General features: G+C 43.2%; 1 protein-coding gene across 2 annotated transcripts; it reads right to left on the bottom strand.

Annotated features, from left to right (window-relative positions):
• Positions 1 to 4,848: 4,848 nt before the first annotated feature.
• On the bottom strand, positions 4,849 to 20,937 carry ZC4H2 (zinc finger C4H2-type containing). 2 transcript variants are annotated; one of them, XM_074200958.1, is made up of 5 exons: positions 20,765 to 20,937; positions 13,179 to 13,350; positions 11,143 to 11,315; positions 10,505 to 10,667; positions 4,849 to 9,016 (listed from the first exon to the last, which is right to left on the bottom strand). In XM_074200958.1, the coding sequence occupies exons 1-5, from the start codon at positions 20,815 to 20,817 to the stop codon at positions 8,903 to 8,905; spliced, it is 675 nt and encodes a 224-aa protein (XP_074057059.1). In that variant the 5' UTR covers positions 20,818 to 20,937; the 3' UTR covers positions 4,849 to 8,902. The 2 variants fall into 2 exon arrangements, with proteins under 2 accessions (XP_074057059.1, XP_074057061.1); XM_074200960.1 differs by lacking the exon at positions 10,505 to 10,667.
• Between the last annotated feature and the right edge of the window lie 2,929 nt (positions 20,938 to 23,866).

The following is a 23,866-nucleotide window of genomic DNA, read 5'->3' as shown; positions in this document are numbered from 1 at the left end:
CTGACTCCAGGGCTGCTGTTCTATCCACTGTGCCACCTAGCCACCCACTTTCTAGCATTTCTGATGAAAAGATCAGACTTGAATTTCACTTTCAAATACAAGATTCAAGAGAACCATAAAAAGTTAAACAGCCAAGAGGAGCCATTAGGAACTCCAGAAGATTAAACTGTTTATATTCCTACACAGGAAGAAAAAACTAAAAACTTTCTCTTATTAGGGCAGTTAGGAGTATTCACAGACACAGGGCACAGGTCTGAGTTGAATATGAAGAGAAGATATCTAAAAAATAAAATTGGGGCGGCTAGGTGGCGTAGTGGATAAAGCACCAGCCTTGGAGTCAGGAGTAACTGAGTTCAAATCCTGTCTCAGACACTTAATAATGACCTAGCTGTGTGGCCTTGGGCAAGCCACTTAACCCCATTTGCCTTGCAAAAAATAAATAAATAAAATTAAGGGGTGAAAAAAAGGAATGCACGGGAGAAGGGGTAAGAGATAGAATAGAGTAAATTATCTATATACATAAAAGATGCACAAAAGAACCTTTACAATGGAGAAGATAAGGGAGGTAGTGGGGCTCACCTGAACCATATTCCAATTGGAATTGACTCAAAAAGGGAATAATATATGTATTCAGCTCAGTAAAACCGGAAGGGAAGGGGATAAGAGAAGGGTGAGTGATTTAAAGGGTGGAGATTAGAGGAGGTAGTTGTCAGAAGCAACACACTTTTTGAAGAGGGACAGGGTGAAAAGAAAAAAATGAGGGGAAATAGTATGGAGAGAAATACAGTTAGCAATAATAATTACCAAAAAAAATTTAAGCAAATTTCTCTAATAAAAGTTTTATCACAGAGACAAGATGGCGGCATGAAAGCTGGAATTCCCAGAAACTTGATCCCCCCCAAAAACTCCAAAAGCCATCAAATTATGACCCTAGCCAAAACTTAGAGGGGCGGAACCTACAATAAGACTCCGTGATACAATTTCCCAGTCCAAGACAACTTAGAAATTCCACAAGAAAGGTCTGTTCCACCAGGTCGGGGGTTGGAAAGAGCCAGAGCCTCAGCACAGCCAGGTCAGGCACCTGCGTCCATGGCAGAGGGGGCGGTTTCCAGACCTCTCAGCCCAGGGATCACCACGGACAGCTGGAAGGGGTGGCGAGAGAATTCTCCTACACCAGAGCAGACTGCCAGCCTCAGAGCAGCCCTGTGGTGAGAACCTGCAGCAGAAATCAGGGAAGACAGTCTGCACCTCAAGAGCACAGCCCACAGACAGTAAGTGGGTTGGAGGAGACTGCAGAGGTCTCTCTGCTCTCCTTGGAGCAGGACTCTGCTGTTTGTCCACACTCAGATCCAGATTGCAGTTTGGGCTCCCATACCACCATAGCTGAGCAGGGACCCTCACAGCTCCAGGACAGAGGGGAGGGCCTGTGATCATCCACATCCCAGAGCACAGGCAAGAGAGCAGTCAGAGCCTCTTGCAAGACTTTGGAGGAATTAAGGGGCCTGTGGACTGTCTCCAAACCCCACCCCCAAACCTTGGAAGTGCAGTAAATCAGTCACAGGCTGAGGAAATGAGCAAATAACAGAAGAACAATCTGACCATAGAAAATTACTTTGGTCCCATGGAGGATCAAAATACATACTCAGATGACAACAAAATCAAAGCCTCTATATCCAAAACCTCCAAGAGAAATAGAAAATGGGCTCAGGCTATGGATGAGCTCAAAAAAGACTTTGAAAGCAATTAAGGGAGATGGAGGAAAAATTGGAAGGAGAAATGAGAATGATGCAGATAAATCATGAAAAACTAAATCAGCAGCTTGGTAAAAGAAATACCAAAAAATACTAAAGAAAATGATGTATTAAAAACCAGTTTAGGCCAATTGGAAAAAAGGAACCCAAAAGGCAAATGAGGAGAAGAATGCCTTAAACAGCAGAATTGGTCAGCTGAAAAAGGAGATAAAAAAGCTCTCTAAAGAAAATAACTCCTTCAAAAGTAGAATGGAACTAAAGGAAGCCAATGACTTTGCAAGAAATCAAGAAGAAATAAAAATAAATAAAACTATTCCAAAAAAAAAAATTAGAAGAAAATGTGAAATATCTCATTGGAAAAAACCTGACCTCGAAAACAGATCCAAAAGAAATAATTTAAAAATTACTGGACTACCTGAAAGTCATGACCAGGAAAAGAACCTAGACTTTATTTTTCAAGAAATAATACAGCAAAATTACCCTGAGATCCTAGAAGCAGAGGGTAAAATAGAAATTGAGGAAATTCATTGGTCACCTCTTGAAAGAAATTCCAAAAGAAAAACTTCCAGGAATATTATAGCCGAATTCCAAAACTCTCAAGTCAAAGAGAAAATACTAAAATCTGCCAGAAACAAACAATTCAACTACCAAGGCTCTGTAGTCAGGATCAGAGAGGATCTACATTGAGCGCTCGTAGGGACTGGAATATGATATTCTAGAAGGCAAAAGATCTTGGTTTACAACAAGAATCAACTCCGAGAAAAACTGAACATCCTCTTTCAGGGGAAAAGATGGACTTTCAATGAAACAGGGACTTTCAAAGTTTCCTATCGAAACAACCAGAGTTGAACAGAAAGTTTAATCTCTAAGTACAGGGCTCAGAAGAACCATAGAGAGGGTGGACGAGAAGGACTAATTATGAGGAACTTAATGGTGTTGAACTGTTTGTATTCCTGAATGGGAAGAAGATGTTGATAACTCATATGAACTTTCTCATTTAAAAGAGCAGTTAGAAGGAGCATATGTAGACAGAGCATAGGAAGGAGCAGAATATAATGGTATAATATAGTAAAAAGATGGATCAAATGGATAAGAAAAGTACTGGAAGGAAGAGAAAGGAGAGGAAGAAGGAGCTAAAATATTTCTCCTAAGAGTTAGGAAAAAGCTTTTACAATGGAATGGAACAGGGGAAAGCGACAGGGAATGAGGTAGCCTTCATTCTCATCAGAAATGGCTCAGAGAGGAAATAACAAACACATTTTATAGGATATAGAAATCTATCTTACCCTAGAGAAAATTGAGAGGGAAGGGATGGGATAAGGAGGAATGGGGGGGGGGGGGAAGGGGAGTAGGTGATAGAAGAGAGGGAAGATTGTGGGAGAGGGTACTCAGATAGAACACACTTCTGCAGAGGGACAGGATGAAAGGAGAGAGAGAACAGAATAAATGGGAGTGAGGAGGAATAGAATGGAGAGAAATATAGCTAGGAATAGCAACTGTGGGAAAAAATATTGAAGCAACTTCTCTGGTGGACTTATGATAAAGGCAACCCATCCCAGAGACAGAGCTGTTGGAATCTGAACAGACTATAGTATACTTTTTTTTTTCTCTCTCTCACTATTCTTGAGGATTCTCATCTTTCTGGGTAGATAATTACAAAATTATTGTAATAATATTAAAATAAACAAAAAAAACTTTAAAAAGCTTTATCATAGGGGTGGCTAGGTGGCACAGTGGATAGAGCACCAGCCCTGGGGTCAGGAGTGCCTGAGATCAAATCCAGATCAGACACTTAATAATTACCTAGCTGTGTGGCTTTGGGCAAGCCACTTAAACCCCATTTGCCTTGCAAAAAAAAAGCAGCTTTATCATATAGAGAAATGAGTCAAATTTATAAAAAAATTATAAAAATAAGACAAATGATCAAAAGATATGAACAGTTTTCAGATGAAGTAATGCTTTCTATAATCATATAAAATGCTCTAAATCACTACTTATTGGAGAAATGCAAATTAAAACAATTGTAAGTTACTACCTCATACCTATTAGATTGACTAATAGGATAGAAAAGGGAAATTACAAATGTAGGATATGGAAAAACTGAAACACTAATGCATTGTTGGTGGACTTGTGAACTGATCAACCATTAGGTAGAATTTAGCACTATGACCAAAGGGCTATAAAAAACAAAAAAATAGGACTTACATCTATGAAAATACTTTTAGCCTCTCTTTTCTGGTGACAAAGAATTGGAAATTGAGGGGTTGCCTATCAGTTGGGGAATGGTTAAAAAGTGTGGTATATGATTGTGATGGAATATTTTTCTGCTATAAGAAATTATAAGCAGGATGCTCTCAGAAGAACCTACAATGCAAAGACCTACCTGAATTGATAAAACTGAAATGAGTGGAATCAGGAGAACAGTGTACACAATAATAGCAATATTGTATGATGATCAACCATGAATGACAGCTATTCTCAGCAATATAGTGGTCCAAGACAATGTCTAAGGACTTATGATGAAAAATGTTATCCTTCCCCAGAGAAAACTGATGGAGTCTGAAAACAGATGAAAGCAGACTTTTTTGCTTTATTTTACTTGGGGGGGGGTGGTCTGTGTTTTCTTTTACTATATGACTAATATGAAAATCTGTTTTGTTCAAACTTCACATGGATAACCTCAATCGGGGAGTGGAGAGAGAGGGAGAGATTTGAAACTCAAAATATTAAAATCAAATATTAAAAATTATTTTTACATGTAATTTGGGGGAAATAAAATATTAAATAAAGAAAAAAAGAAAAGGAACTTGTCTGAGTCTGTTTTCTAAGTTTCCATGAGGATGACATCACTCTCCACCTGCTGAGGGTGACTGTAAGGAAAGCTCTTGAGAAACAGATGACAGATGGAGTGAGGCACAAATAGTAGACGCCTTCCCTCTTAACTCTTAACTAGGTGAATGAAGTCAATGCTAATCAAGTTGAAGAGTAACAGCCTTGTGACTAAGTTAAAAGACTCCCTTCCCACCCCATCTCCCTCAACCTCACCCTATCCTGTGCCCCCATTTAATACATCGACTTTGTTTTTGTTTAGAACTTTGGGCCATGGAGCAAAGCCTTCCTACAGCTCATTAAGAGCTTCTGATATTACCCCTTAGATGAAGGATACTGAACTCTAAGACTGATGGGATATTCTGGGTCAGGAAAAAGGGCCTGTTGATCTCAGGCCTTTTTGATTTCAAGAAACCCTTGACCCCAAGGCAATGCCCGAGACTTCTCACTCCCTGGCAAGGAAGGATTGGAACAAGATTCTTGTGGAGGACAGTCAGTCCCCTTGGCACAAGAGCAGGGGGACCTGGTTGAGCTTTGTTTTTAGATGAAGCCCTTCCAGTAATTTGGGAGGTGGTGAAAGGGAGGGGAAGTAAAGGAGGGGCCCCTATGGTGAGTATGTCCTAGTCTAGTTTTGGCATATTGCCATTTCTGAGGGGACCAAAGCCCATAGTGTAAACAGTAAGATTTCAAGCATGAAGACATCTCTGAAGGAAATAAGGAAACTGAAGCTAGGAAGTGAATTAGAACCCAAGTATTTTGACTCCATGTCCAATAGTCTATTTAATCTATACTGTCTTGCTTTATAACAGCCATACCTGCACAGTGCATGATTAATTAAATGCTTGTAGACAGTTATATGAACATATATGAATGCTATTACCATGTATAAGACAGTCACATACACAAGCATACAAAGATGGATCCCATTCACCTGTTTAGTCATTTTCAGTCATGTCTCCATGATGCCCTTTGAGGTTTTCATGGTAAAGACACTGTAGGGGCTTGCCATTTTCTTCTGCAGCTCATTTTAAAAATGAGGAAACTGAAGCAAACAGGGCTCAAGGTCACCCAGTTAGTATGGTCTGAGATAAGATATGAACTCATAACTTCCTGACTCCAGACCCAGAGCTCTGTCCATTGTAGCAGCACCACTTAGCTGTGAGGAGAGATATTTCCTTTGTGTGACTTGTTTGTATAATAAGCCAATGAGCTGGGGAGAAAAAAGCAAGGTCTGTACTGCAGCCTCTCTCTGTTTTTTCAACAATCTTGCCTATGACTGAGCCCTAAACATTACCTGGATAAGGTGTATCACATCAAAGGCCAAGTACCCAAGAGGGGCCTCAGACTGAGATGATGGCTCCATAATGGAAAAAGAAAGGTGTGGGGGGAGAGAACCTTGGAGAGAGGATTCAGTCTGCCAATTCAAAATGTATTAGGATTCAGCATTTTGGTTTCCCCTTCTGTAAAATAAGAGTCCTTCCAGCTCCATTAAGACTAACATCTAAAGACCTCAACTCAAAGACTCTACTGCTGTCTTCCCAATCCTTCTTTGTTCAAAATCTTTTCTAGATCTCTCAGAGATGTCAAGCAAACCTTATCCCCTTAGGATTGTTCTCTGTTTTCTGGACCTCCCCTCTGCCTTATTATTAAGAGGAATTCCCAGTACCATTGAGGAATCACCATCACAGTGTTCTGAGTGGTAGGAAGAAAAGCAGATTGTCCTATTTGTCAGTGAAAACCAAGAGCCCAGAGAGACAAATTGACTTGTTGAAGATCCCATAGCACCCAGATTCTAGGGAAAATAGAATCTACACTCATGGTAGCATCTGCTCAACACCTCCAGTGATGGGATGATTGCTACCACCAGAAGTAGCCCATTTCCCCTTCAGCTATCTCTGATATTAGGAAGCATTTCTCTATATTAAATAGAAATCAGCCTCTGCAATATTCACCTCCTGTCCTAGTTCTGTCCTCTGGGGCCAAGCAGAACAACAATGTTCCTATATCACAGTCTTTCAAATACTTGAAGATAAGCTGTCATATCTCTCCCAAAGTCTTACCTTTTTCAAATTAAACATTCCATTAGTTCCTTCTCCCCATCCTATGGCAGGGTCTCCAGGCATCCCACCATCCCAGCTGTTCTCCCTTGGATTGCCTCTGCTTTGTCAATGTTCTAAAAGCATGAAGCCCAGAACTGAACACAGCTGCCCAGCTGGGTGTCTGACCAGAGCAGGATACCAGGAAGAATCAACTCCCTCATTTTAGATTGTTAGACATCTTTTCATTCAACCTGTGATTTTGTTAGTTTTTCTGGTAGTCATTTTGCTGTTGACTCAGAATGAACTTTGTGGACCATTAAACCCAGATAATCTTTCTATCAGCTGGTCTAGCCAATACCTTCACTCATTCTTTACTTACACAATTGATTTTTTGGACCTAGGTTTAGGACTTTACATTTATCCCTTTTGAATTCCATGGGTCTTTTTGGATCTTCTGTTTATCATTCCTCCCAGCTTCCTGATGTCTTCAAATTCCAGCAAGCTTCTCCAAATGAGAACCCAGTAGGAAAAAGGGAGAGAAAAGGAATGGTCACAGGAACCTGGAATAATGTTTATTTAATAGGATTTTGTTTAGAGAAGTGGTATAACACACAAAAGCCCAAGAGGCAGAGAAGTCTTTTGAAATATGAACACACAACCCCTGGGGCAACTCACTAAAACTACAGGTAAACAAGGAAATAAATGTCCCCTGCCAGGGACATAGGCTTGAAGCTTTTTCAAACTTGACCAAGGCCTACCCCATTAACACCAGGAAAGGTCTCCACAAGAGTGACCTAGATAGTGGTGAGGAGCCTGGAGCTTTCTCTTCTATTTAAAGGAGGGATGGTAAGTTAGGGGATGGTAAGTCTGTGCTAAGAAGCTGTGACCATAGGAAGGAGGTTTTAAGGACAGGGGGCTCCATGAGCCTAACGGGATGGGATTTCCTTGAGGGAAAAAGAAAAAGACCATTCCCAGAGGATCCCCATCTCCATTTGCCCTATTGACTCAAGAGTATGGGGGGGGGTTAACAGAGGGGTTGACTGACTCACAGTGATAACAACACATCCACAGCACAGCTCTGAAATAAAGATGAGGGCTGGGACCATGTAAATATGGAACCAGGGCCATATCCAAATTGAACTACCCAATAGCTCCCAAGACCTCACCCCACAAAAAAGCACCATTGATCAAATGTAAGGGAATTAGTTCTTCAAAGCTAACAGGCTGACAAGAATTAGGAATGCAGAGCTGCCAATAGCCACTCAGTCAGGATAAGTAGTGGCCAAGAAGGTACCTGGAAAATGGGTTTTTGTATTAGTTTCATTGTAGGATTTGGGGGGCTGGGTAAGTGGATAGGACTTTATAGTCCCAATAGCAAGATAGATAGGGAAAGGAAGAATGGGCCAGCCACATTCTTCTGCATCAGCATCTAGGCCCCTGGCAAATAGAGAAATGAGAGGGAAGTCCACCCAGACTGATTCTGAAAGTGAAATGGGTGGGTTACACAAGCTGCTTTCACAGCCTTAAAGACAGCAGCACCTTTAAGGCTGGACCCCAGGAAGACTGGAAGGCATGGGGTAGGAGTAGAATTAGAAAGAAAAGAAGGCAGCTGTTCTGAGTGGTTAGGAAACCAAATAGTGGCACATGCCTGGCCCTGCAACCGAGCAAGCCAGAGAAGCAATGCTCTTGAGAGAGAGGGAGCAAGGGAGGAAATATACTGTTAGCTCTCCAAATTTTAGAGACAAATGGCAATAATGACTTTCCAAGGTCCCTCTACTGGAGCCACTGTTGATGAGTGGCACTTCCCTCCCCCACCTCAATCTGGAACAGTGGGCCTTCTTGATCCCACAATTCCTTTAGTGCCAGCCCCATTTGGGACGTGGGGCCCCAGTGAGTAACCAGCAACTTACCCCACCATTATCCACCTTTGATAGGGATGTTAGCCCATCAGGCCCCTGGATGCCTTCTGCCACCACCTGATATCCTGAAGTGGGGAGGGGGAAGGGAGGGGCAGCAATCAGGGATTGAGGAGCTGTCAGACACACAGGCCTTAGTACCTGAAATCTATGTCTTCCTAACCCCAAACCCCAAGGGTTGGAAGGAATAAAAACATGAAAGAAGAGTTGTGCTTCCGTCCCACTAAATACAAGATGAGGAAGGGCAGAGGGAAGAAGGGAAGAATGGAAGGAGGAGGGGAGGAACGCTCACGCCTGGACTTTAATCACTCTGGCCAAAGGGAAGGGGCTCTCTGAGCAGGGGAGCTCCATGAGGCTGGTCTTCTTTTCATTCATCCTGCTTCCTCTTTGGTTTCTTGGGGTTCCGGGAGCGACTCTTGGCTTTGCACAGGGGACAGATGGGGGCGTTCCGGTGGATTTGCTGGTGACATGATAGGCAGGCCTGGGAAAATGCAGCCAATAAAGGAAGTGAGTGGCCTTGCTCCATTTTGAGGGGAGCCAGGGTCAAGCCTTAGAGGTCTTCTGTCTCCTTTCTGCTTGAGGGAATGCACAGGACTTGGGGGGGGGGCTCCCAAGGAGAAAGGATGAATCAGTCCTAATCTGCTAGGCCAGCCTCAGCAGATGGGGAGAAGCCAATGGTCATGGTAAAAAAAATGGGTAGATAGCTAAGTTGCTCTCTAACCATAAAAGAGTAATGAAGGCTGAGACCTATAAACAATAGCAATACTGTAAAAGGAAGCCATGGAGGATCAGAGAGGGAGAGTAAGTGGTAACCTTGCTTTGCCTTGGAATTTCCTTAAATGGCAGCAGTAGTCTATGATGGGTGGGGGAGGGGAGGGGAGGAGAGGGGAAGAGAACTATGTGGGGGAGGGGGAGGAGAGAGGGGAGGTATCGATGGGAAAGGTGAGGGTTTGCTGATAGTTGAACTTAGCCAGGAGCACTCTTTATTTGGGGGACACTGGAATCAACTGACTTTGCTTGTTATTCAAGCTGGGTGTCCTTGAGGGACACATCAATAGGGGCATGAGACCCAGCCAGCATATAGAAGAAAATTCAGGTCCAGAGGGGTAAAAAGAATGTAGAGTCCTTGACATTTCACTGCCTAGTACAGGACTGACACAGAGTAGGTACTTAATAAATATTTGCCAAATTGAACTGATTTGAAGGAGCCCCAAGAGACTGCCTCTGCCATTCATTAATTCCTTCTATGACCTTGGATAGATAACTTAATTTCTCTAGGCATATCAGCAAATTGCCCCCAAAAGTGACAACTCAAACCTCTTTGGGATCTCTCAAGTAGTCCCCAGTTTGAGGTGCTCCTTTAGAAGACATAACACAGGTCTCTGAGAGGGGAATAGACTGGGGTCCTCTGCAAAGGTGAGGGTGATGGAGCTCCATGCCTTCAAAGCTCCCTTCCAGTTTTATGTAGATATGAAGCAAGAAGCCATGTTCCCTGCCTCAGTAACCTCATTATAAAAAGGGGATAAAATGAAGAGCTCCAAATCCTAAGATCCCTCCCAGCCCTGACATTGAGTTCTAAGGCCCTCCCAGTTCTCACATTCTGTGTTCTAAGGCCTCTGTCAGCTCTGACATTCACTGTTCTAAGACCCCTCCCAGCTCAGACATCCTGTGTTCTAAGACCCCTCCCAGCTCTGACATTCTGTGTTCTAAGGATCCTCCCAGGTCTGATGTTCTGGGTTCTAAGACCCCTCCCAGCTCTGACATTCTGTGTTCTAAGGGCCCTCCCAGATGAGACATCCTGTGTTCTAAGGGCCCTCCCTGCTCTGACATCCTGTGTTCTAAGACCCTTCCCACCTCAGATATTCTGTATTCTAAGACCCCTCCCAGCTCAGATATCCTGTGTTCTAAGACCCCTCCCAGCTCTGACATTCTGTGTTCTAAGCCCTTCACAGCTGTGACACCATCTCACCTTCATGGGTGGGGGCTGTTGTCTGAATGTGGCCGTCTGCCGGGTGTCTTGTTTTCTAGCCACTTGTAGCTGTTGGGCCGCAGCAGCAGCCGCAGCAAGGGACTCAGGGATGGGTGGCTCCTGAGGCTCCGTCTGCCACTCAGCCTTCTGCTTCTCGAAGTAACTTGGAAGGGGTGGGATGGGGGGGAGGGGAAGAGTTGGCCAGGCTGTTCCATGGTCAGGAAGAACCACCTTGACTTTTACTTTCTGGGCACAACTTTCTTTAAACTCAGACACTAAGACCAGGCTGGTTCCATTTCCAGGGTCATGAAGAACTATCTTAATATTTAACCTAACCACTAGGCTACTGGGCAGCAACCAAGGTTTAGGTCATTGCTACTTCCCCCAACCCTGACCTAGGTAAGGTTCAGAATGATGGTGGTCCCCAAATCTCCCAATGTCCCAGGAATAAACCCTCTCCTCTGGAAGAGTCCTGGCTATGACCAGGTATGGGCCCCATCAGGAAGAGGCCAGAGCTGAGACCTCAGAAAGATGAGGTAGTTGACTCTTAGGAAGCTCAGCCTTCTGCATTCCACTTTCTAAGTGCTCTGTTAGGGGGCTCAGCTAAGGGGTAGGAATAACCTTAGCTGGGGACTTACTCCAGGGACAGCTTCTCCTCCTCTTCACACAGGTCCGGAAGCCTCTGTAGGCCCAGGGTCATGCGGAGAGCATCCACGTGCTCCTTTAAAGGCTTATACTCATCGTGCAGTCTTCGTGTGGACTCCAACAACTTGTTGAGGTCATTCTCTGACTGTTTGATGGTGTTCTCCATCTGGCCCAGGAGGATAGGGACAGGGGAAAGGAGAGCAGCTGACCAGAGAGACCATAAGCTTTTACTCCCAGCATTCCTCCAGCTAACTACTGCCAGCCCTTCCCTGCCCCCCACGCTGTCTGGTTTCCCCCTGTCAAACTAACTGCTGAGACAATAATCAGGTCCACAGCTCAAAAAGAAATGCGACCACAAAACGGAAAAGGTTGCTTGGCAAACCCTAGTTAGGCCATGAAGGAGAGTTTTCCAAAAGGGGGAATGGGCAAGAAGGAAGTCAGGATCAGTGGTATATGGGGGTACATGAGCAACATGAAAACACAAGGGGGAGAATGTGAATATGGTCAATTCTGAACTAATAGCAATTCCTTAATGTCATAGGCTCATATGGTTTTGGAATTAGAAGGGACCTTTAAGGTTGTTCTAGACCGGGGTGGGGAACATCTGGCCTGTAGGTCAGATACTGCCACAGCAACTACAGGCAGAACTCAAATTTCAATAAATCTAGGAGCTTTTTAGGGGTGAATTAATTAAATGTTTGACTAAATATAGCAGTCAAATGATGTTATAAATATTCAAATAGTCCTTGAATGAATAAAGGTTCCCCACCCCTGTTCCACACCAACTCTCCTTATTTTTCAATGAGGAAATCAAGTCTCAGAGGTAGAAAGTGATGTGTTCATGATCATCTAGATAATAAGTAGCAAAGCCAAAATTAAAACCCAAGTTCTCAGATTCCAATTTCATCTTAAAATTGAGTTAGCTGGGGACTCAGATTGAGCTTGTGTGATAAAGACTCTAGAAATCTCACATATTAAGAAAAATGAAAATTAAAAGAACTCTGAGGTTTCATCATACACCTAGCAAATTACCAAAAATGACAAAAGTTGATATTGGAGTGGTCGTGGAATATATTATTGCACTATTGGTGATGCTATTAGCTGATCCAAATATTCTAGAAAGGCATTTGGAATTATGCAAATAAAGTGGTTTCAATGTCTATACCCTTTGAACCAGAGAGTCTGCTACCTTAAGGAGACTAGTGAAAAAAAAAAGAAAGGTCTCATTTACACCAAAATATTTATAGCAGCAGTATTTGTAGTAGAAAAGAGCTGGAGATAAGGCAGATGTCCTTCAATTGGAGAATGGCCAAACAGATCGTGGCAAATGAATGTATGGAATACAACTGTACTATAAGAAATGTTGGATATGAACAATGCAGAAAAGCATGGGAAGACTTCTATGAACTGATACAGAGAGAAGTCAACAAACCACAAAAACAATATACGGGGTTGCAACAATGCAACAATAAGAACAAATGAAAGTTGTACAAAATAAGAATTAATTAATTAATACATTTTTAAAAAAAAAAGAACAAATGAAAGAACAAACTGAATTGAGCAGAATTCTAATTGCCAAGAAGCTTGGCCCTGGAGGAAAGTTGAGAAAAAGTACCTCTCTCCCTTTTTTTGCAAAGGTGAGGGGATATGGGTAGTGAATATTGCACAAGAATGTGCTGATTGGTTTGACTTAATTGCTTTGCCTCTCCCCCTTTCTTTTTTTATTCTTTTTTACTCTTTCGTTTTTTTATTCTTTAGAGAGAAAGGATATATTTGGAAATGAAAATGATGCAAAACTAAAGATTATCAATAAAAATGTTTTCAAAGATGTCTGGGAGTTCAAATGAACTACTTCCTGGCTACATCTATACCATTCTTAAAATCCATGATGTATTTTCTAATCAAATCATCCCAACTAAGTAATGCCTCTCTGCCTCGAGAATAAGGGCACTAAATGCTCCCAAGGAGATCCCAGATTGCTGCTAGAAGCCACTGCTAGTCTGTCCTATGCTACCTGCCCACCACACACCACATTGATGTCTGCATGGATCAGACGCAGCTCTTCCACGTGGGCCATCTTTTCCTGTAGCAAGAGATCCATCTCTTGTTTATATTCCTTCAGATGCCGTTCCTCCGACTCTAGGGCTTCAAATTCTGCCTTCAGCCGTGCCTTGATCTTCTCCATCTGCATAGTCTTGTTCCTGCAGTGTCAGAACATGGCAACAGTGAAAAGCACAATATTGGTCCCAAAATCACAGACCTGGATAGGCCCTCCAGAGATCATCAGGAGCAGGAGGTACAATGGAGATAAAGGGAGCTAAATTTGGAGTTAAAGTACTTGGCTGCTCAGCACAATTCCTACCACATGTTGTCAAGTCACGACCGACTTTTTGTGACCTCATTTGGGGTTTTCTTGACAAAGATATTGGAGTGGTTTGCCATTCGTTATCCAACTCATTTTACAGAGGAGGAAACAGAGGCAAACAGGATAAAGTGGCTTGACCAGTCACATAACCTGTAAATGTCTGAGACTGGATTTGAACTCAGACCCTCCTGCCTCCAGAGCTGGTGCACCACCTAGCTGCCCCCACCCCAAAAAAGTTTTGTAGAGAGAAGAAATAGCCAAAGGTGCCACGTGTTGAGAGGTATCTTACCCATAATTGACTAGAAAAAGAAAAAAAATTAAAACAAACCTATGGAGGAGCACACAGGGCACAGGAAGTTGTTGAAGTTAGGAAGACTTGGATTGAAAGCTCTTCTCAGATCTTTACAAGTTGTGTGACCTTATAAAAGTAAATATTTACATGGGTCTCAGTTTTCCCCCTGTAAGAGGTGCTTGAAATTCTGAGGTTCCTTCTAGCTATCAATCTATGGCCCCATGATGCAAGAGGTAAAGGCAGATTGCAGGGGATGGCATTATTTCTGAAATTCAGAGAGTAGAACTACAGAATATAAGAGCTGGAAGAATCCTCAGAGGGCAGGCTTTTCATTAAACCTGGACCTCAGCAGAATCCAGTCTCTATACCATACCCAACAACTGCTCCAAAGACCTCTGATCATGGGAAACTCACTACCTGGTCTTGCAGGCTCCAAAGACTTCTGGCCATGGGAACTTATTACTTTCCCTTCCTGCTTTTATCCTTTCACTGAGTTTAGGGGATTCCTTTGTGGGAGTTACATAAATAGGACAGTTTTCATCCTTAGGGGTTTACATTTTAGTGGGGAGGGTCTAAACTCCTTTCCTTCTTTGGGCCTCAGTTTCCTTCTCTGTAAAAAGGGGATTGGACTAGATGGTCTGTAAGGTCCTATCCAGTTCTGACATTCTATAATCCCAGGTCCCTCCTCCTTCTCTAATTCTTACTTTCCACCTCTGTAAAATGAAGGGATTAGACTGAAACCAATCCACCATCATTTATTAAGCAGCTACTATTTTATAGAAGAAGAAACTGCGGCTATGAAAGGAGGAGGAATTCAAATCTAGATATTCCCACAGAGTCCTGGGTTCTTCCCCACTCAAGAGCCATGAGAGAAATGGTTACTAAATAACTAATTATTAATATAGGAGAGACACAGCATTTATCTCCTTCTGAATCCTTATTAGGCCGAGAGAGCATCTGAAGGCCGTGGTTCCTCCTTCCTTGCTCAGGTTTGGGTAGTAATAAATTCTTTCATAAGATGGCCAAGGCTGGGGTTGTTTGGAAGTACATGAGACAATCAAAATCATGTCTCCAGTCCCTCATTTGAATAGGTTTACCTTTCATTATAATATTCGTTCTCTCATTCCTTGTTAACCAATCAGAGTTGATGGTCACCCTCAGGAACACCCACTCTTCCAGAGGTATTCAAACTGTGAGAACACTGCCATGATGTATCTTTGGCATTCAAGATTGTCACTGACAATTTTATTAATGAAATAATAACATTATTAATAAAATAAATAAATTACTCAGAAATCATATCTCTTGATCTTTTTAAACATCATAGCCATAAGCAGTTCAAGCATCTGGGGGAAAGTTCAAAGTGGGGAGAGATAGAGGCCAGCTAGGGATAGGCTTCCTTTCCAAAAACAGATGCCCAGCAGAATGTATATTCCCCCTTACCTCTAAGGTGGCATCTTGGGAAGAAAGGAGAGGGGAGCATGTCAGGATCTGGGAAAAGGCCCTGATTACAGCCCTACCCTTACAGCTCCATGGAGCTGGTTTATGCCATCTGACTGCAGAGCTGAAACTTCATGATTAATAGAAACACCAAAGGCTCAGAGAATCCTGGATGAAGCGCTGGAAAGGATTTTAGAGGCCATCTGGTCCAACTTCTTTATCTTACAGATATAAGGGGAAGTGACTTGGTTTGGGTCACACAGCTCTTACAGGTTGAAGGAAGATTTGAACTTAGCACTTCATGACACATCCCCCCCCACACACACACACACACAGTATCAGGTCCTATCCACTACCAGTGGTGTCAAACTCAAATAGAAAGGAGGGATCCTAAACTGTACAAAAGGATTTCTGAGGGCAACATCATATTGACTTAGATAACCACATAGTAACTATCTATGTTGCATTGTATTTTTATTATTTTGTTAAATATTTCTCAATGACCTTTGAATCTGGGTTGTGTTATACTCAGAAATGTTATGGGCAATGTATTTGGCACCTCTCCACTTGCCATGCCATCTTTCATATGTTATTAAGAACATTTCAGAGATGTGAAGACCATGCCCAGGCAAGCCCTGGAAGACCCTGTCTTCATGGTCAGAGTCACAGGAAAATGACTTCAGTGGCCATCTAGTGTACCCTAAACATGAAAGAATCCCCTTTGTAATGTCTGACAAAAGGTCATCTTGAAGCCCTCCCAGAAGAGAGATTCCACCTTTCAAAGCAAAACATTCTATTTGGGGATAGCTTGAATTGTTAGGGAGTTTTCCTGGACATCGGGCCTATGCTGGCATTTGTACTTTCCCTGACTACTTCTGGTTCTGCTCTGTGGGACCAAACAGAACAATCCTGATCCTTCCTCACTGAAGACAGTTCTCATATTAATCCATTCCCCCAGAAAGTGTTCTTTTCAGCAGCCTAAACACTTCCAGTCTCTTCTGATGATCCACAGATATCATAAAGTCAAAGCCCTTCCCCATTCTGGCTGCCCTCCTTTGGTCACTCTCCAAACTGACTAATGTCCTTCTTAAGCATTTTGATTGTCCTCTCCCTGTTCCTGAAAGTTCTGCCCCCTTAAAGAAGTCCAAGGTGGAATTACAATTCTCTTTTTCACAACTTGGGGGTAGGGACATGGGTCCCCTGCAATCTAGAAAATTCAAGTAAATCGTTTTGGCCCTCCCTTCATATCAGAGGTCTAATTTTTTTTAATTTATGGAATGTTTACCTTACTTAAAGTTTGGGTTGATATATAATACTATACATATATTTTGTGTATTTCTGAGTTTCTAACTTTTTCTGTATTGTCTTCTGGTCTTCACATTTTGTCTGTGGCTTCCACAAAACTCCCCCCAAATTCCCATCTAATTTCTTATGACAACCCATGACATAGTGAAACCTTGATGGGTTAAATCAAGAAGTAAAAGCAATAACTGAAGCTTGTTTCCCATTCCCAAAACCCAGGCTCTGTTTTTTTTAAATTTTCATTTATTTAAGGCAATGGGCTCAAGTGACTTGCCCAAAGTCACACTGCTAGGCAATTATTGAGTGTCTGAGGTTGTATTTGAACTCAGGTCCTCCTGACTCCAGGGCCGGTGCTCTATCCACTAGGCCACCTAGCTATCCCTACGCCTGGGCTTTGTGATGCATTAAAACCTCCAGAATTTTTTCAGAACAACTACTGTCTACTCATGGCTCCTGAATCTAATAGTCGTAGAGTTGATGTTTTTAGTACCCAAGGGCGAGGCATTAGATTGATCCCTCTTGAATTTCATCTTAGTAGATTCAGTTCCAAATTCCAACCTGTTAAGTTCCTTTTGGATCCTGGTATAACCACCAGGCAAGTCAATTAACTTCTCTAAGCTTCAGTTTTTTCATCTGTAAAATGGAAATAATAGCATCTGTCTGACAGGGTTGTTGTAAGGTTTAAATGATGTTATAAAAGCTATCTGTTTCACATGGAAGGGATTAGGGACATGGGGCCCCTGGGATCTGAAAAATCTGCACAAAATGTTCTGCCCCTCCCTTCAGAATACAGAAGAAGTCTGAATTATTATAGTGGTGAAAGATAAAATATGTTAACATTATACAAATAATTTAAACATTTCTGACTTTCTGAATTTTTTGTATCGTCTGCTGGTCTTCACATGTCATCTGTAGCTTCCCCAAAACTCCTAAAATATTCCCATTTAATTTTTTGTGCCAACTCGGGATATAACGAAACCCCAATGGAGAGAGTCATGAGTGGAAGGGATAACTGTTTTTGAAAACTATAAATTGTGATACAATTGCTAGCTCTTATTGTTTTAATTATAATTCATCACCATTCTTGTTAGTTGCATGACCTTGTGCAAGCTACTTGACTTCTAAAGCCTCAGGAAACTGCCCAGGCCTCCCAACTTCATTCTGGACCAAGGTTTCCTCTGCAGGGGCAGAGAGAATTCCCCGTACTAAGGAAGTTATAGATACATGTTTACGGATGATGAACCTGAGGTGGAGAGAGTGTTTTCTATTATTTTAGAGGCTGATTACAAGTGGGACACATTAGCTATTGGACTAACTATCCTAAAGATGTTTGTCACAATTCTGGATTTTGCTTACATTTCTCATGCAAAGTAATGAACCAGGTTGGTTAGCAGTTTACAGGATAATTGCCTTTGTGGCTCACAGAAAGAATCAAGTGAAAAGTAAATTACTTCAACCAATCAACAAACATTAATGAAGCACCTGATGATGACATTTGTCCTTCATTCTAGACGAAGGCCATGACATCAAGGAGGTAATGCCACGGCAAGCATGAATTGGATTTGAATGGGGGGGGGGGGGGCTGTGGTAAGTCAACAGCTTCTCTTTCTCCTCTGAAAGACAGTTCTCGTATTGTCCGAAATCATCTGGGTCCAGTGACCAGATAGGAATCAGGACGGCTAGAGATGGCCCTGGATGTCAGACAGTCAGAGGTAAGTGATTTGCTCAAGGTCACTTTGCTAGTCACAGTCAAGTGTCTGAGACTGGATTCGAAGTCCCAGCCTCCTGACTCCAAGGGCAGTACTCTGTCCACTGCACCAACTAGCTGTCTTGAAGCATCTATTCTGCACCAGTCATTTGGTTGGGGATACAAGACAAAAACGAAAGTAGTTCCTAGCCTCCAGAAGCTTACATTCTCCAAGGTGGAGATGACATTTTTTCATGATTGCATCCCCAGCATTGACCACATGATTTTGCCCATAGTAGATGCTTAAGAAATGTTTGGTGAATATATTGAATGACTGGAAGAAATCCCTCATGAAAATGAGTCCCAGAGAGGGACTCATTTTATCATACATGATTCCCTGTTATGGACTCTCAGCTACACCTGCACTGGACTTCTTGCTGTTCCTAATACACTTTATCTCTCATCTCCATGCTTTTTCATAGGTTGTCCTGACTGGAATACCCTCCCTCCCTCATCTCAGCCTCATAGGATTGCTGGTCTCCTTCAAAGCTCAAGTGAAGAGTCACCTCTTGAGGCTTATTATGATTATCCCAGGTGTGCTAGTGATTTTCTTTCTACCCCTCCCTCATTTTATATATATATATATATATAAATATATATATATATATATATATATATATATATATATATATAGCCAAACATGCATAAGAGGACATAGGATTATAGGTTTTAAGCTTAAGACCTTAGAGACCAGTTAGTCCAAGTCCCTTGGTTGGTTGGTTCTTGTCCTTTGTTATGAAAGAACAAAATGACATTACTATGGGGGGTGGCTAGGTGGTGCAGTGGATAGAACACCAGCCCTGGAGTCAGGAGTACCTGAGTTCAAATCCAGCCTCAGACAATTAATTACCTAGCTGTGTGGCCTTGGGCAAGCCACTTAACCTCACTTGCCTTGCAACCCCCCCCCCCCCCGCCAAAAATGATATCACTATGAGGAGAACTAGTTGGTGCAGTGGATAGAGCACCCGTCCTGAAGGCAGGAGGATCTGAGTTCAAATGTGACCTTAGACAGTTAATAATGATGTAGCTGTCTGACCTTGGGCAAGTCACTTAACCCCATTGCCTTGCAAAAAAAAAAAATGACATCACTACAGTAGAGGCAAGTTACAGTGTGTTTGTGGCTGATCAGACTGATTGAACTCAGAATGTTCTACCAAAGGTAAAGCACAAACAGTTCATATGAACACCTGGGCTGGGTTCTCTAAACTTGTACATCCCATGTTTACTTTGAACTGCTTCAATTCTGCTTTCCTCATAGAGCAGAGCACCTTCTCTGATGAGGGTATACCACAATGGGCAGTCCTGTGCCAGTGTCTCCCATGCTGTATAATCAGTTCCAAAATTCTTAAGAGAATCTTTTCATTTTTTATTTCATAGCTGGGAAACTGAGGCCCAGAGTGGTAACAAAGTCACACTGCTAGTTAACAAAAAGGATTTGAATTCAGGTTGTCATATTTCAAAGTTAGGACTCCTGACTTCCCCAGATAGGTTATAAGCTCTTTGAAAGGAGGAAGTGTTTGAGTTTTTGGTTTTCTTTGCATCTTCATCCCTGGGGCCTGGCACAGTGTGGGAGCTAAACACATGTTTGGTGATTGGCTGTCTGCACCTAGCAGAGCAGGGAGTCAAAGCCCCATTGTCTGGCTCCAAGTTAAAGGCTCTCTTCCCACTACTCAATCCTGCCTTCTTTCCTATGTTAAGACTTTAAGAATTTGTTTAGGGGAAGCTAGGTGGCACAGTGGATGCTCCCCTGGAGTCAGGTGGACCTGGGCAAGTCACTGAACTCTATTGCCTTCAAAAGTAAAGAAAAAAGAATTTGTTTAGCATCTTCTACCTGTCAAGCACTGTGCTAAGCACTGGAATAGAAAGAAAAATCCCGACAGCCAGTGCCTACCCTCAAGAAGCCCCAGGTCTATCAGGAAGCCAAGCTGCAAACAAGGACAAACGAGTGCTGTGTGCACTAAACCGGCGATGCTCAAGGCAGGCGGGACCAGTCTCGATGGCCATGTGATCTCCCTCAGAAGTGCAATCTGAGAGAGTTGGTAGAGAGAGGAGGGCTTTGGGAGCATCTTAGGAGGTGCAACGTGGAGGAGGGAACTGACTTGGCCACAGATCCCTTGGGGGTGGGGTGGGATTATAATGGCAAAGGCAAGATTTGAACTCAGGCCTCTTGGGTTGCCTCCACCCCCACCCCACCCCCAGCAGCCTTCTTGGCATTTTCGTGCTCTCCTAAGGCCAGCTGGCCCCTCTCCTGGGACCAGAGGGGCAGGAAGAGAGCATCTACTAAGAACCCAGCCCTGCCTGGCCAGATGCTCCCGAGGCCCCCAGCTGGCCAGATGTGTGTAAGCCCAGCCATCCCTTGGCATCCTCCCCTCCCACCCCGCCAGCTCCCACCTTCTTTCTGTCGGGGCCAGGGGCGGGGGCGGAAGGGGGCAGCTGCAGCAGGCGCTCCCCGCCGCCCCCGCTGCTCACCTGATCTCTTTGATGCTTTCCAGCTTGCACATGATTTCCTGCTCATCAGCCATGCTTTTCAGGCCCGATCTCACCGTCCCGAGAAGGTCTCCCGAAGAGGCGGCCAAAAGCTACAATAGACACAATGTAGCCCCCTCCTCCGGGCAGGGGGCTTGGAGCCTGTGCGCTGACGACCGCGGGGACGCCTGGGACTTGTAGTCCCTCGCCTGCAGCTGGCCGGGCCACTCGGCCGCCTCCAGACTACAACTCCCAGAGGACAGCGGGCGGCCTTCCCGTTCCTCTTCCTGCCACCGCACTTAAAATCAATTTGTCACGGTTAATTATGTCAAAGGTGGTTGAGGCGTCCCAGGGAATGGGGGTTTTCTGGCCGTAGGTAGCTCTTCGGAAAAAGGAACGCGCCCAGCCCCGGCCCCGGCCACGCCAACCTCTGCCCATGTAGGCGCGGGGAAGGGCAGAGAGAGGCACGGAGTCACCAGTGCCCATCCCTGTCACCCGACAAGACAACTGGGTGGGGAGGCGAGGGGGCTAAGCCCAGCGCCTGTCCCCGAGAGGGGCGAAGGGCCAACTGCGACTTACCCAATGGGCAGCCAAAGAAGCCAGACATGGGTCACCCAGCGGCCCTGGCCGAGAGACCAAGTCAGAGAGGAAGGAACCTTTTTTTCTGACTTTGTCAGGGCAGTAGCCAAGTCGGACCCCCCCAGGGCATAGATGCCCAGACCAGGGAAAAGAAGTCACAGTGGGCAAGGCCCTTAGAACAGGGGATGCTAGAGCTGGGAGGACCCCTAGAACACGGAATGCCATGGCTGAAACAGACTTAATTTGGTTTTCGGTTTTTTTTAATTACCAAACATTTCTTTTCTCTCCTTCCCTCCTCTCTCCCTATTGAAAATAAGAAAACAACACCTTTGTAATAGATACGCATAATCTAGCAAAACAATTTTAAATATTAACCACTTCCAAAATGGTATTTCTGATTCTGTATTTTAAATTCACCTCCTCTCTTTCAAGAGTTGGATAGGGGCAGCCAAGTGGCTGGGCGGATAGAACACTAGCCCTGGAGTCAGGAGAACCTCTGTTCAAATCTAACTTCGGACACTTACTAATTACTTATTACTAATTACTAATTACTTAGCTCTTGGGCAAATCACTTAACCCCCATTGCCTTGCAAAACAAACAAACAAAAAAGGTTTGGATGGCATATTTTGCTATGGGTACTCTGGAAACACACTTGATCATTGCAATGATGAGAGTTTTTAAATGTTTCATACTATTTTTCTTTATGAGTAATGCTTCTGGGTCTGCTCATTTCACTCTGCGTCAGTTCATACAAGTCTCGGATTTCTCTGATGCCATACCATTCATCCTTTCTTTTAGCCCAGTATCCCATGAGCCACTTACAACTTGCTCAGACATGGAGGACAGTGAGGTCACTCAGGAAATCCCACGCCAGTTATCCTGACGTTTGTCCCCACACTCACTGACTGAAAAAGAAGAGTAAGGCCGCCTCACTTAAATCCAATTTATAGTCAAGTGAAGATATCAGCCCATGATGCCATTGGTCAGCTTCAGAAAGAAGAATCACCAACTATCCTATGACCCCGACTTGATGAACATCCCTTTCATTTCCAGGTCTTAGCCACTACAAAAGGAGTTGCTATAACTGTTTTTGCACATATACATCCTTGTCCTCTAAAAGGGAATTTAGAACATGGAATTGCAGAGCTGAGTGGAACCATAGAGAACAATATGGCAGAACCAAGAAGGATTCAAAAACAAAGGATGTCAGAGACTTTGGAACAGAGATGTCACAATGCCGTTGAATTTTGAAGGGAAAGAGTTAATCAAGAGGAAATCTTCATAACAAGTTTGTGTGATAAAGGTCTTATTTCCAAGATACATAAAATAACTGATTCAAATGTCTAAGAATGAGCCAAACCCCATTTGAAAAATGATCAGTTTTCAGAAGTACAAAAAAATACAACAGATCATAAATAATTAAAGAAATGAAAATTAAAGTTCCGCCCCATATACGTCAGTTGGATAAAGATGACCAAAAAGAAAATGACAGATGACTGAGGGGCTTCGAGGAAATACTTACATTAATGCATAGTTCTGTGAATTGATCCAATTATTCAGGAAAACTCTGCCTCAAAAGTCACAACTTTTCCAGGTCTTAGCCACTACAAAAGGAGCGGCTATAAATATTTTTGCACATATACACCCTTTCCCCCAGAGAGATCAAAGAAATTTAAAAGAGTCTAAATTTGGAAAAAAATGTTCCTAGAAACTTTTTAGTAATGGACAAGAACTGGAAATCAAGAGTTTGCCAATCAACTAGAGAATGATTCCATCAATTATGGTATATAAAGGTGATGTAAGTCAGAAGCCTGGGAAAACTTGTATGAACTGATGCACAATGAAGTAAGCAGGTCTAGGAGAACAATTTATGCAATAATAACATCAATGTAAAGAAAAACAGCCTTAAAAAACTAACTTTGAGGGGTGGCTACATGGCGCAGTGCATAGAGCACTGACCCTGGAATCAGGAGTACCTGAGTTCAAATCCAGCCTCAGACTCTTAATTACCTAGCTGTGCGGCCTTGGGAAAGCCACTTAACCCCATTGCCTTGCAAAAAAAACCCCCCAAAATAACTGGATATACCATGATGCCTGAGGACTGATGATGAAGCTTGCCATCTGCCTCCTAATAGAGAAATGATTGACTCAAGATTAAGAAGGAGACATATAGGGGCAGCTAGATGGCACAATGGATAGAGAACCGGCCCTGGAGTCAAGGAGTACCTGAGTTCAAATCCAACCTCAGACACTTAATAATTAGCTGTGTGGCCTTGGGCAAACCACTTAACCCCATTTGCCTTGCAAAAAAAACTAAAAAAAAAAAAAGAATGAGGCATATATTTTTACAGTTAACCAATGTTGTAATTTATCTTACTTGATTATGCATGTCTGTTATAAGGATTTCATACTGATTTCTTTTCTTTTTCTTTTTATTGGGTAAAGTAGGAGGGAGGGGGTCCTGGACATGGGGTTCCCCTCCTCCCCCAAATGAGAAGAGAGGAAGGGTCAGAAGGATTCACAGA

The sequence above is a fragment of the Macrotis lagotis genome, chromosome X (genome assembly GCF_037893015.1).
Source record: "Macrotis lagotis isolate mMagLag1 chromosome X, bilby.v1.9.chrom.fasta, whole genome shotgun sequence".
NCBI lineage: Eukaryota > Metazoa > Chordata > Mammalia > Peramelemorphia > Peramelidae > Macrotis > Macrotis lagotis.
The sequence above is the reverse complement of the archived record's forward strand: the minus strand, read 5'-3'. Positions and strand labels throughout refer to the sequence as shown.

Coding starts and splice junctions, on each gene's coding strand:
- ZC4H2 (XM_074200958.1), bottom strand. CDS start 20,817: ATGGCTGATGAGCAGGAAATCATGTGCAAGCTGGAAAGCATCAAAGAG. Junction 11,316..13,178: donor TCCATGCAGACATCAATGTG/GTGTGTGGTGGG, acceptor CTCCTGGGCCAG/ATGGAGAACACCATCAAACA. Junction 9,017..10,504: donor AACAGCCCCCACCCATGAAG/GTGAGATGGTGT, acceptor GCATTTTCCCAG/GCCTGCCTATCATGTCACCA.